This window comes from Antedon bifida, chromosome 6 (genome assembly GCF_963402885.1).
Source record: "Antedon bifida chromosome 6, ecAntBifi1.1, whole genome shotgun sequence".
Classification (NCBI taxonomy): domain Eukaryota; kingdom Metazoa; phylum Echinodermata; class Crinoidea; order Comatulida; family Antedonidae; genus Antedon; species Antedon bifida.
Genome location: NC_136231.1, coordinates 5,666,800 through 5,682,117, shown reverse-complemented (window position 1 = coordinate 5,682,117; position 15,318 = coordinate 5,666,800). Strand labels below are relative to the sequence as shown.

Below are 15,318 nucleotides of genomic sequence, written 5' to 3'. Positions count from 1 at the left end.
CTGTGCGCTACTATACCCATTTGGTAGCACTAGCGCACAATGTTAATAAATAGGATATAGTTGACCACTGTGCGCTACTATACCCATTTGGTAGCACTAGCGCTCAGTGGTAATAAATAGGATTTAGTTTACCACAGTGCGCTACTATACCCATTTTTTAGCACTAGCGCACGATGTTAATATATATGATTAGTTTAGCACTGTCCGCTACTATACACATTTGGTAGCACTAGCGCACAGTGTTAATACATAGGATTTAGTCTAGCACAATGCGTTACTATACCCATTTTGTAGCACAAGCACACAGTGTTAATAAATAAGATTTACTTTAACACTGTGCGCTACTATACCCATTTTTGTAGCACAAGCACACAGTGTTAATAAATAAGATTTACTTTAACACTGTCCGCTACTATACCCATTTGGTAGTACTAGCGCACAGTGTTAATAAATAGGATTAAGTTTACTACTGTGCGCTACGGTACCCATTTTGGTAGTACTTGCCCACTGTGATAATAAATCTGATTTAGTTTAGCACTGTGCGCTACTATACCCATTTTGGTAGCACTAGCGCACAGTGTTAATAAATAGGATATAGTTGACCACTGTGCGCTACTATACCCATTTGGTAGCACTAGCGCTCAGTGTTAATAAATAGGATTTAGTTCACCACAGTGCGCTACTATACTCATTTGTTAGCACTAGCGCACGATGTTAATATATATGATTAGTTTAGCACTGTCCGCTACTATACACATTTGGTAGCACTAGCGCACAGTGTTAATACATAGGATTTAGTTTAGCACTATGCGTTACTATACCCATTTTGTAGCACAAGCACACAGTGTTAATAAATAAGATTTACTTTAACACTGTGCGCTACTATACCCATTTTTGTAGCACTAGTGCACAGTGAAAATAAATATGATTAGTTTAGTACTGTGCGCTACTATACCCATTTGGTAGCACTAACGCACAGTGTTAATAAATAGGATTTAGTTTAGCACTATGCGCTACTATACACATTTGGTAGCACTAGCGCACAGTGATAATAAATATGATTTGTTTACCACTGTGCGCTACTATACCCATTTGGTAGCACTAGCGCTCAGTGTTAATAAATAGGATTTAGTTTACCACAGTGCGCTACCAAACCCATTTGTTAGCACTAGCGCACGATGTTAATATATATGATTAGTTTAGCACTGTCCGCTACTATACACATTTGGTAGCACTAGCGCACAGTGTTAATACATAGGATTTAGTTTAGCACTATGCGTTAATATACCCATTTTGTAGCACAAGCACACAGTGTTAATAAATAAGATTTACTTTAGCACTGTGCGCTACTATACCAATTTTTGTAGAACTAGTGCACAGTGAAAATAAATATGATTAGTTTAGTACTGTGCGCTACTATACCCATTTGGTAGCACTAACGCACAGTGTTAATAAATAGGATTTAGTTTAGCACTATGCGCTACTATACACATTTGGTAGCACTAGCGCACAGTGATAATAAATATGGTTTGTTTACCACTGTGCGCTACTATACCCATTTGGTAGCACTAGCGCACAATGTTAATAAATAGGATATAGTTGACCACTATGCGCTACTGTACCCATTTGGTAGCACTAGCGCATAGTGATAATAAATTTGATTAGTTTACCACTGTGCGCTACTTTACCCATTTGGTAGCACTAGCGCACAGTGTTAATAAATAGGATTAAGGTTACTACTGTGCGCTACTGTACCCATTTTTGTAGCACTTGCGCACAGTGAAAATAAATATGATTAGTTTAGCACTGTGCGCTACTATACCCAATTTGGTAGCACTAGCGCACAGTTATAATAAATATGATTAGTTTACCACTGTGCGCTACTATACCCATTTTGAAAGCACTAGCGCATAGTGATATTAATCAGGATATAGTTTAGCACTGTGTGCTACTATACCCATTTCGTTAGCACTAGCGCACAGTGAAAATAAATATGATTAGTTTACCACTGTGCGCTACTGTACCCATTTTGGTAGTACTTGCCCACTGTGATAATAAATCGGATTTAGTTTAGCACTGTGCGCTACTATACACATTTGGTAGCACTAGCGCACAGTGATAATAAATATGGTTTGTTTACCACTGTGCGCTACTATACCCATTTGGTAGCACTAGCGCACAGTGTTAATAAATAGGATATAGTTGACTACTGTGCGCTACTATACCCATTTGGTAGCACTAGCGCTCAGTGTTAATAAATAGGATTTAGTTTACCACAGTGCGCTACCAAACCCATTTGTTAGCACTAGCGCACGATGTTAATATATATGATTAGTTTAGCACTGTCCGCTACTATACACATTTGGTAGCACTAGCGCACAGTGTTAATACATAGGATTTAGTTTAGCACTATGCGTTAATATACCCATTTTGTAGCACAAGCACACAGTGTTAATAAATAAGATTTACTTTAGCACTGTGCGCTACTATACCAATTTTTGTAGAACTAGTGCACAGTGAAAATAAATATGATTAGTTTAGTACTGTGCGCTACTATACCCATTTGGTAGCACTAACGCACAGTGTTAATAAATAAGATTTAGTTTAGCACTATGCGCTACTATACACATTTGGTAGCACTAGCGCACAGTGATAATAAATATGATTTGTTTACCACTGTGCGCTACTATACCCATTTGGTAGCACTAGCGCACAATGTTAATAAATAGGATATAGTTGACCACTGTGCGCTACTATACCAATTTGGTAGCACTAGCGCTCAGTGTTAATAAATAGGATTTAGTTTACCACAGTGCGCTACCAAACCCATTTGTTAGCACTAGCGCACGATGTTAATATATATGATTAGTTTAGCACTGTCCGCTACTATACACATTTGGTAGCACTAGCGCACAGTGTTAATACATAGGATTTAGTTTAGCACTATGCGTTAATATACCCATTTTGTAGCACAAGCACACAGTGTTAATAAATAAGATTTACTTTAGCACTGTGCGCTACTATACCAATTTTTGTAGAACTAGTGCACAGTGAAAATAAATATGATTAGTTTAGTACTGTGCGCTACTATACCCATTTGGTAGCACTAACGCACAGTGTTAATAAATAGGATTTAGTTTAGCACTATGCGCTACTATACACATTTGGTAGCACTAGCGCACAGTGATAATAAATATGATTTGTTTACCACTGTGGGCTACTATACCCATTTGGTAGCACTAGCGCACAATGTTAATAAATAGGATATAGTTGACCACTGTGCGCTACTATACCCATTTGGTAGCACTAGCGCTCAGTGGTAATAAATAGGATTTAGTTTACCACAGTGCGCTACTATACCCATTTTTTAGCACTAGCGCACGATGTTAATATATATGATTAGTTTAGCACTGTCCGCTACTATACACATTTGGTAGCACTAGCGCACAGTGTTAATACATAGGATTTAGTCTAGCACAATGCGTTACTATACCCATTTTGTAGCACAAGCACACAGTGTTAATAAATAAGATTTACTTTAACACTGTGCGCTACTATACCCATTTTTGTAGCACAAGCACACAGTGTTAATAAATAAGATTTACTTTAACACTGTCCGCTACTATACCCATTTGGTAGTACTAGCGCACAGTGTTAATAAATAGGATTAAGTTTACTACTGTGCGCTACGGTACCCATTTTGGTAGTACTTGCCCACTGTGATAATAAATCTGATTTAGTTTAGCACTGTGCGCTACTATACCCATTATGGTAGCACTAGCGCACAGTGTTAATAAATAGGATATAGTTGACCACTGTGCGCTACTATACCCATTTGGTAGCACTAGCGCTCAGTGTTAATAAATAGGATTTAGTTCACCACAGTGCGCTACTATACTCATTTGTTAGCACTAGCGCACGATGTTAATATATATGATTAGTTTAGCACTGTCCGCTACTATACACATTTGGTAGCACTAGCGCACAGTGTTAATACATAGGATTTAGTTTAGCACTATGCGTTACTATACCCATTTTGTAGCACAAGCACACAGTGTTAATAAATAAGATTTACTTTAACACTGTGCGCTACTATACCCATTTTTGTAGCACTAGTGCACAATGAAAATAAATATGATTAGTTTAGTACTGTGCGCTACTATACCCATTTGGTAGCACTAACGCACAGCGTTAATAAATAGGATTTAGTTTAGCACTATGCGCTACTATACCCCTTTGGTAGCACTAGCGCACAGTGATAATAAATATGATTTGTTTACCACTGTGCGCCACTATACTCATTGGTAACACTAGCGCACAATGTTAATAGATAGGATTTAGTTTAACACTGTGCGCTAATATACCTTTTTGGTAGCACTAGCGCGCTGTGTTAATAAATAGGATTTAGTTTACCACTGTGCGATACTATATCCATTTTGGTAGCACTAGCGCACAGTGTTAATAAATAGGATTTAGTTTAGCACTGTGCGCTACTATACCCATTTAGTAGTACTTACACACAGTGATAATAAATATGATTTGTTTACCACTGTGCGCTAATATACCCATTTGGTAGCACTAGCGCATAGTGTTAATAAATCGGATTTACTTTAGCACTGTGCGCTACTATACCCATTTGGTAGCCCTAGCGCATAGTGATAATAAATATGATTAGTTTACCACTGCGCGCTACTATACCCATTTGTTAGCACTAGCGCACGATGTTAATATATATGATTAGTTTAGCACTGTCCGCTACTATACACATTTGGTAGCACTAGCGCACAGTGTTAATACATAGGATTTAGTTTAGCACTATGCGTTACTATACCCATTTTGTAGCACAAGCACACAGTTTTAATAAATAAGATTTACTTTAACACTGTGCGCTACTATACCCATTTTTGTAGCACTAGTGCACAGTGAAAATAAATATGATTAGTTTAGTACTGTGCGCTACTATACCCATTTGGTAGCACTAACGCACAGTGTTAATAAATAGGATTTAGTTTAGCACTATGCGCTACTATACCCATTTGGTAGCACTAGCGCACAGTGATAATAAATATGATTTGTTTACCACTGTGCGCCACTATACTCATTGGTAACACTAGCGCACAATGTTAATAGATAGGATTTAGTTTAACACTGTGCGCTACTATACCTTTTTGGTAGCACTAGCGCGCTGTGTTAATAAATAGGATTTAGTTTACCACTGTGCGATACTATATCCATTTTGGTAGCACTAGCGCACAGTGATAATAAATAGGATTTAGTTTAGCACTGTGCGCTACTATACCCATTTAGTAGTACTTACACACAGTGATAATAAATATGATTTGTTTACCACTGTGCGCTAATATACCCATTTGGTAGCACTAGCGCATAGTGTTATTAAATAGAATTTACTTTAGCACTGTGCGCTACTATACCCATTTGGTAGCCCTAGCGCATAGTGACATTGATCCAAATTTTTTTATACAACTTTTTTCCTGGTGGAACCTGTCGTAAAGCTCTTTGAGCTTATTTGTGTTTTCTCCAGATACAATGCATTTATATTAACTTGATTCATATTTTGTCAACATATTTTGAAATTTGCTTTGTATAAATAAAATGAATGAATGAATAAATGAATGAATGAATGATAATAAATATGATTAGTTTACCACTGTGCGCTACTATACCCATTTTGAAAGCACTAGCGCATAGTGATATTAATTAGGATATAGTTTAGCACTGTGCGCTATTTTACCCATTTGGTAGCACTAGCGCACAGTGTTAATAAATAGGATTAAGGTTACTACTGTGCGCTACTGTACCCATTTTGGTAGCACTAGCGCACAGTGAAAATAAATATGATTAGTTTAGCACTGTGCGCTACTATACCCATTTTGAAAGCACTAGCGCATATTGATATTAATCAGGAAATAGTTTAGCACTGTGTGCTACTATACCCATTTCGTTAGCACTAGCGCACAGTGAAAATAAATATGATTAGTTTACCACTGTGCGCTACTGTACCCATTTTGGTAGTACTTGCCCACTGTGATAATAAATCGGATTTAGTTTAGCACTATGCGCCCTCTTATACACATTTGGTAGCACTAGCGCACAGTGATAATAAATATGGTTTGTTTACCACTGTGCGCTACTATACCCATTTGGTAGCACTAGCGCACAGTGTTAATAAATAGGATATAGTTGACCACTGTGCGCTCCTATACCCATTTGGTAGCACTAGCGCTCAGTGTTAATAAATAGGATTTAGTTTACCACAGTGCGCTACTATACCCATTTGTTAGCACTAACGCACGATGTTAATATATATGATTAGTTTAGCACTGTCCGCTACTATACACTTTTGGTAGCACTAGCGCACAGTGTTAATACATAGGATTTAGTTTAGCACTATGCGTTACTATACCCATTTTGTAGCACAAGCACACAGTGTTAATAAATAAGATTTACTTTAGCACTGTGCGCTACTATACCCATTTTGGTAGCACTAGTGTACAGTTAAAATAAATATGATTAGTTTAGTACTGTGCGCTACTATGCCCATTTGGTACCACTAACGCACAGTGTTAATAAATAGGATTTAGTTTAGCACTATGCGCTACTATACCCATTTGGTAGCACTAGCGCACAGTGATAATAAATATGATTTGTTTATCACTGTGCGCCACTATACCCATTTGGTAACACTAGCGCACAATGTAATAGATATGATTTAGTTTAGCACTGTTCGCTACTATACCCTTTTGGTAGCACTAGCGAGCTGTGTTAATAAATAGGATTTAGTTTACCACTGTGCGCTACTGTACCCATTTTGGTAGCACTAGCGCATAGTGATATTAAATAGGATTTAGTTTAGAACTGTGCGCTACTATACCCATTTGGTAGCACTAGCGCATAGTGATAATAAATATGATTAGTTTACCACTGTGCGCTACTATACCCATTTTTAAAGCACTAGCGCATAGTGATATTAATCAGGATATAGTTTAGCACTGTGTGCTACTATACCCATTTCGTTAGCACTACCGCACAGTGAAAATAAATATGATTAGTTTACCACTGTGCGCTACTGTACCCATTTTGGTAGTACTTGCCCACTGTGATAATAAATCGGATTTAGTTTAGCACTGTGCGCTACTATACATATTTGGTAGCATAGCGCACAGTGATAATAAATATGGTTTGTTTACCACTGTGCGCTACTATACCCATTTGGTAGCACTAGCGCACAGTGTTAATAAATAGGATATAGTTGACCACTGTGCGCTACTATACCCATTTGGTAGCACTAGCGCTCAGTGTTAATAAATAGGATTTAGTTTACCACAGTGCGCTACTAAACCCATTTGTTAGCACTGGCGCACGATGTTAATATATATGATTAGTTTAGCACTTTCCGCTACTATACCCATTTGGTAGCACTAGCGCACAATGTTAATAACTAGGATATAGTTGACCACTGTTCGCTACTATACCCATTTGTTAGCACTAGCGCAGGATGTTAATATATATGATTAGTTTAGCACTGTCCGCTACTATACACATTTAGTAGCACTAGCGCACAGTGTTAATACATAGGATTTAGTCTAGCACTAAGCGTTACTATACCCATTTTGTAGCACAAGCACACAGTGTTAATAAATAAGATTTACTTTAGCACTGTGCGCTACTATACCCATTTTGGTAGCACTAGTGCACAGTGAAAATAAATATGATTAGTTTAGTACTGTGCGCTACTATACCCATTTGGTAGCAATAACGCACAGTGTTAATAAATAGGATTTAGTTTAGCGCTATGCGCTACTGTACCCATTTGGTAGCACTAGCGCATAGTGATAATAAATTTGATTAGTTTACCACTGTGCGCTACTTTACCCATTTGGTAGCACTAGCGCACAGTGTTAATAAATAGGATTAAGGTTACTACTGTGCGCTACTGTACCCATTTTGGTAGCACTTGCGCACAGTGAAAATAAATATGATTAGTTTAGCACTGTGCGCTACTATACCCAATTTGGTAGCACTAGCGCACAGTTATAATAAATATGATTAGTTTACCACTGTCCGCTACTATACCCATTTTGAAAGCACTATCGCATAGTGATATTAATCAGGATATAGTTTAGCACTGTGTGCTACTATACCCATTTCGTTAGCACTAGCGCACAGTGAAAATAAATATGATTAGTTTACCACTGTGCGCTACTGTACCCATTTTGGTAGTACTTGCCCACTGTGATAATAAATCGGATTTAGTTTAGCACTGTGCGCTACTATACACATTTGGTAGAACTAGCGCACAGTGATAATAAATATGGTTTGTTTACCACTGTGCGCTACTATACCCATTTGGTAGCACTAGCGCACAGTGTTAATAAATAGGATATACTGGTACTGGTACTGGTTCAAATAACCGTCTCACAGAGACATCTGGTAGCCATTGACTTAAAGTTGGCATTTGGATGTGTTACTTTTAAATGTAGGCCTACAGTATGAGAGTGACTACTACCAAATTACACAGTCTCAAAACAACTTATAAACAGTTCATATATACAGTTAAAACATTGCTGGGAATTATAAATTTCTGTTGAAGCAGGCTCTAATGAAGTTGCATCTAGTAAGTTGACTTTGTTGTACAACTCTATCAAGTATTGATGGTATCTTCCGACCTCTTCGTTTACTTTGGGTTGTGTGAAAAGTAAGAATTTTTGTAGGATCTTCATTTTCTTTTCTAATTACATGTCCGATCCAGTTGAATTGTTGCTTGTAGACATATTCTTCTAGCGGTTGACAGCCAGTAATTTTGTAGAGATCGTCATTATCAATAACGTAACGCCAGTCTATATAGTTTTCATCTGTTTCTTCATCTGAGGATATGTCTACATGGTTTGGTGGGCAGACTCTTTGAAAGCCATTCACTAGCATTCTTCTTAGGAAGGTTTTGTATGTTGTGCTAAGTTTGGACATTTCACTTCCTGTTGCCCTCCAAGCATGGCAACCATAGGTGAGTCTACTCCTAACTAGACCATTAAGAAACATCATTCTTGTTTGTAAGTGGATCGTTCTGTTGGTAAGCAATGCTCTATTCTCTGCAAATGCTCCTTTGGCTGAATTGATTCTGTATTTTACTTCTTGATCTCCAATATGAACATCATTGTAGGTAGCCCATACACCAAGGTATCTAAAGTGTGTTACGTTGTTAATGTGTACGCCGCCAATTTGTATGATGCATCTTGGGTATTCTTCAACTTCCTCTTTCCAGTTCCATATAATGGTTTCTGTTTTGGGGGCACTAATTCTTAGACCAAATTCCAGACAAACTTTATTCAAGATGTTCACAATGGTTTGCAGTTCTTCTTGTGACCAGGAGCTTACAGCAAAGTCATCAGCATAGCCACTTTCAAAGTCGTCATAGATGCCCTTTGATGGTGCTTTACGTCTTTGAGCACGATTTGTAGCTTCAATAGGAATTAGGTATTGTATCATTATAGTTGACTACTGTGCGCTACTATACCCATTTGGTAGCACTAGCGCTCAGTGTTAATAAATAGGATTTAGTTTACCACAGTGCGCTACCAAACCCATTTGTTAGCACTAGCGCACGATGTTAATATATATGATTAGTTTAGCACTGTCCGCTACTATACACATTTGGTAGCACTAGCGCACAGTGTTAATACATAGGATTTAGTTTAGCACTATGCGTTAATATACCCATTTTGTAGCACAAGCACACAGTGTTAATAAATAAGATTTACTTTAGCACTGTGCGCTACTATACCAATTTTTGTAGAACTAGTGCACAGTGAAAATAAATATGATTAGTTTAGTACTGTGCGCTACTATACCCATTTGGTAGCACTAACGCACAGTGTTAATAAATAGGATTTAGTTTAGCACTATGCGCTACTATACACATTTGGTAGCACTAGCGCACAGTGATAATAAATATGATTTGTTTACCACTGTGCGCTACTATACCCATTTGGTAGCACTAGCGCACAATGTTAATAAATAGGATATAGTTGACCACTGTGCGCTACTATACCCATTTGGTAGCACTAGCGCTCAGTGTTAATAAATAGGATTTAGTTTAGCACTATGCGCTACTATACCCATTTTTTAGCACTAGCGCACGATGTTACTAAATATGGTTTGTTTAGCACTGTGCGCTACTATACACATTTGGTAGCACTAGCGCACAGTGTTAATACATAGGATTTAGTCTAGCACAATGCGTTACTATACCCATTTTGTAGCACAAGCACACAGTGTTAATAAATAAGATTTACTTTAGCACAGTGCGCTACTATACCCATTTTGGTAGCACTAGTGCACAGTAAAAATAAATATGATTAGTTTAGTACTGTGCGCTACTATACCCATTTGGTAGCACTAACGCACAGTGTTAATAAATAGGATTTAGTTTAGCACTATGCGCTACTATACCCATTTGGTAGCACTAGCGCACAGTGATAATAAATATGATTTGTTTACCACTGTGCGCCACTATACTCATTTGGTAGCACTAGCGCACAAAGTTAATAGATAGGATTTAGTTTAGCACTGTGCGCTACTATACCCTTTTGGAAGCACTAGCGCGCTGTGTTAATAAATAGGATTTAGTTTACTTGCCCACTGTGATAATAAATCGTATTTAGTTTATTATATATACTATTTTAGGTTATTATATACTATACCCATTTTTGTAGCACTAGTGCACAGTGAAAATAAATATGATTAGTTTAGTACTGTGCGCTACTATACCTATTTGGTAGCACTAACGCACAGTGTTAATAAATAGGATTTAGTTTAGCACTATGCGCTACTATACACATTTGGTAGCACTAGCGCACAGTGATAATAAATATGGTTTGTTTACCACTGTGCGCTACTATACCCATTTGGTAGCACTAGCGCACAATGTTAATAAATAGGATATAGTTGACCACTGTGCGCTACTATACCCATTTGGTAGCACTAGCACTCAGTGTAATAAATATGATTTCGTTTACCACAGTGCGCTACTATACCCATTTGTTAGCACTAGCGCACGATGTTAATATATATGATTAGTTTAGCACTGTCCGCTACTATACATATTTGGTAGCACTAGTGCACAGTGTTAATACATAGGATTTAGTTTAGCACTATGCGCTACTATACCCATTTAGTAGCACTAGCGCACAGTGATAATAATTATGGTTTGTTTACCACTGTGCGCTACTATACCCATTTGGTAGCACTAGCGCACAGTGTTAATAAATAGGATATAGTTGACCACTGTGCGCTACTATACCCATTTGGTAGCGCTCAGTGTTAATAAATAGGATTTAGTTTACCACAGTGCGCTACTATACCCATTTGTTAGCACTAGCGCACGATGTTAATATATATGATTAGTTTAGCACTGTCCGCTACTATACACATTTGGTAGCACTAGCGCACAGTGTTAATAAATAAGATTTACTTTAGCACTGTGCGCTACTATACCCATTTTTGTAGCACTAGTGCACAGTGAAAATAAATATGATTAGTTTAGTACTGTGCGCTACTATACCCATTTGGTAGCACTAACGCACAGTGTTAATAAATAGGATTTAGTTTAGCACTATGCGCTACTATACACATTTAGTAGCACTAGCGCACAGTGATAATAAATATGGTTTGTTTACCACTATGCGCTACTATACCCATTTGGTAGCACTAGCGCACAATGTTAATAAATAGGATATAGTTGACCACTGTGCGCTACTATACCCATTTGGTAGCACTAGCACTCAGTGTAATAAATATGATTTAGTTTACCACAGTGCGCTACTATACCCATTTGTTAGCACTAGCGCACGATGTTAATATATATGATTAGTTTAGCACTGTGCGCTACTATACCCATTTGGTAGCACTAGCACTCAGTGTAATAAATATGATTTAGTTTACCACAGTGCGCTACTATACCCATTTGTTAGCACTAGCGCACGATGTTAATATATATGATTAGTTTAGCACTGTCCGCTACTATACACATTTGGTAGCACTAGCGCACAGTGTTAATACATAGGATTTAGTCTAGCACTATGCGTTACTATACCTATTTGGTAGCACTAGCGCACAGTGATAATAAATATGATTTGTTTACCACTGTACGCCACTATACTCATTTGGTAGCACTAGCGCACAGTGGTAATAAATAGGATTTAGTTTACCACAGTGCGCTACTATACCCATTTTTTAGCACTAGCGCACGATGTTAATATATATGATTAGTTTAGCACTGTCCGCTACTATACACATTTGGTAGCACTAGCGCACAGTGTTAATACATAGGATTTAGTCTAGCACAATGCGTTACTATACCCATTTTGTAGCACAAGCACACAGTGTTAATAAATAAGATTTGTTTACCACTGTACGCCACTATACTCATTTGGTAGCACTAGCGCACAATATTAATAGATAGGATTTAGTTTAGCACTGTGCGCTACTATACCCTTTTGGTAGCACTAGCGCGCTGTGTTAATAAATAGGATTTAGTTTACCACTGTGCGCTACTATATCCATTTTGGTAGCACTAGCGCACAGTGTTAATAAATAGGATTTAGTTTAGCACTGTGCGCTACTATACCCATTTAGTAGTACTTGCGCACATTGATAATAAATATGATTTGTTTACCAATGTGCGCTACTATACCCATTTGGTAGCACTAGCGCATAGTGTTAATAAATAGGATTTACTTTAGCACTGTGCGCTACTATACCCATTTGGTAGCCCTAGCGCATAGTGATAATAAATATGATTAGTTTACCACTGTGCTCTACTTTACCCATTTGGTAGCACTAGCGCACAATGTTAATAAATAGGATATAGTTGACCACTGTGCGCTACTATACCCATTTGGTAGCACTAGCACTCAGTGTAATAAATATGATTTAGTTTACCACAGTGCGCTACTATACCCATTTTTTAGCACTAGCGCACGATGTTAATATATATGATTAGTTTAGCACTGTCCGCTACTATATACATTTGGTAGCACTAGCGCACAGTGTTAATACATAGGATTTAGTCTAGCACTATGCGTTACTATACCCATTTGGTAGCACTAGCGCACAGTGATAATAAATATGATTTGTTTACCACTGTACGCCACTATACTCATTTGGTAGCACTAGCGCACAATGTTAATAGATAGGATTTAGTTTAGCACTGTGCGCTACTATACCCTTTTGGTAGCACTAGCGCGCTGTGTTAATAAATAGGATTTAGTTTACCACTGTGCGCTACTATATCCATTTTGGTAGCACTAGCGCACAGTGTTAATAAGTAGGATTTAGTTTAGCACTGTGCGCTACTATACCCATTTAGTAGTACTTGCGCACATTGATAATAAATATGATTTGTTTACCAATGTGCGCTACTATACCCATTTGGTAGCACTAGCGCATAGTGTTAATAAATAGGATTTACTTTAGCACTGTGCGCTACTATACCCATTTGGTAGCCCTAGCGCATAGTGATAATAAATATGATTAGTTTACCACTGTGCTCTACTTTACCCATTTGGTAGCACTCTAGCGCACAGTGTTAATAAATAGGATTAAGGTTACTACTGTGCGCTACTGTACCCATTGTGGTAGCACTAGCGCACAGTGAAAATAAATATGATTAGTTTAGCACTGTGCGCTACTATACCCATTTTGGTAGCACTAGCGCATAGTTATAATAAATATGATTAGTTTACCACTGTGCGCTACTATACCCATTTTTAAAGCACTAGCGCATAGTGATATTAATCAGGATATAGTTTAGCACTGTGTGCTAATATACCCATTTTGTTAGCACTAGCGCACAGTGAAAATAAATATGATTAGTTTACCACTGTGCGCTACTGTACCCATTTTGTTAGTACTTGCCCACTGTGATAATAAATCGGATTTAGTTTAGCACTGTGCGCTACTATACACATTTGGTAGCACTAGCGCACAGTGATAATAAATATGGTTTGTTTACCACTGTGTGCTACTATACCCATTTGGTAGCACTATCGAACAGTGTTAATAAATAGGATATAGTTGACCACTGTGCGCTACTATACCCATTTGGTAGCACTAGCGCACAGTGTTAATAAATAGGATTTAGTTTAGAACTGTGCGCTACTATATCCATTTAGTAGTACTTGCGCACAGTGTAATAAATATGATTTAGTTTACCACAGTGCGCTACTATACCCATTTTTTAGCACTAGCGCACGATGTTAATATATATGATTAGTTTAGCACTGTCCGCTACTATATACATTTGGTAGCACTAGCGCACAGTGTTAATACATAGGATTTAGTCTAGCACTATGCGTTACTATACCCATTTGGTAGCACTAGCGCACAGTGATAATAAATATGATTTGTTTACCACTGTACGCCACTATACTCATTTGGTAGCACTAGCGCACAATGTTAATAGATAGGATTTAGTTTAGCACTGTGCGCTACTATACCCTTTTGGTAGCACTAGCGCGCTGTGTTAATAAATAGGATTTAGTTTACCACTGTGCGCTACTATATCCATTTTGGTAGCACTAGCGCACAGTGTTAATAAGTAGGATTTAGTTTAGCACTGTGCGCTACTATACCCATTTAGTAGTACTTGCGCACATTGATAATAAATATGATTTGTTTACCAATGTGCGCTACTATACCCATTTGGTAGCACTAGCGCATAGTGTTAATAAATAGGATTTACTTTAGCACTGTGCGCTACTATACCCATTTGGTAGCCCTAGCGCATAGTGATAATAAATATGATTAGTTTACCACTGTGTTCTACTTTACCCATTTGGTAGCACTAGCGCACAGTGTTAATAAATAGGATTAAGGTTACTACTGTGCGCTACTGTACCCATTGTGGTAGCACTAGCGCACAGTGAAAATAAATATGATTAGTTTAGCACTGTGCGCTACTATACCCATTTTGGTAGCACTAGCGCATAGTTATAATAAATATGATTAGTTTACCACTGTGCGCTACTATACCCATTTTTAAAGCACTAGCGCATAGTGATATTAATCAGGATATAGTTTAGCACTGTGTGCTAATATACCCATTTTGTTAGCACTAGCGCACAGTGAAAATAAATATGATTAGTTTACCACTGTGCGCTACTGTACCCATTTTGTTAGTACTTGCCCACTGTGATAATAAATCGGATTTAGTTTAGCACTGTGCGCTACTATACACATTTGGTAGCACTAGCGCACAGTGATAATAAATATGGTTTGTTTACCACTGTGTGCTACTATACC

The 15,318-nt window shown here is 37.7% G+C and overlaps 1 protein-coding gene across 1 annotated transcript; it reads right to left on the bottom strand.

The window, feature by feature from the left end:
* Positions 1-8,592: 8,592 nt before the first annotated feature.
* LOC144845009 (uncharacterized) lies at positions 8,593-9,504 on the bottom strand. The gene has a single exon (XM_078702124.1). The coding sequence runs from the start codon at positions 9,502-9,504 to the stop codon at positions 8,593-8,595; it is 912 nt and encodes a 303-aa protein (XP_078558250.1).
* Positions 9,505-15,318: the final 5,814 nt, after the last annotated feature.

What these genes read in the sequence shown, in the direction of transcription:
- LOC144845009 (XM_078702124.1), bottom strand. Translation starts at nt 9,504, where the DNA reads ATGATACAATACCTAATTCCTATTGAAGCTACAAATCGTGCTCAAAGA.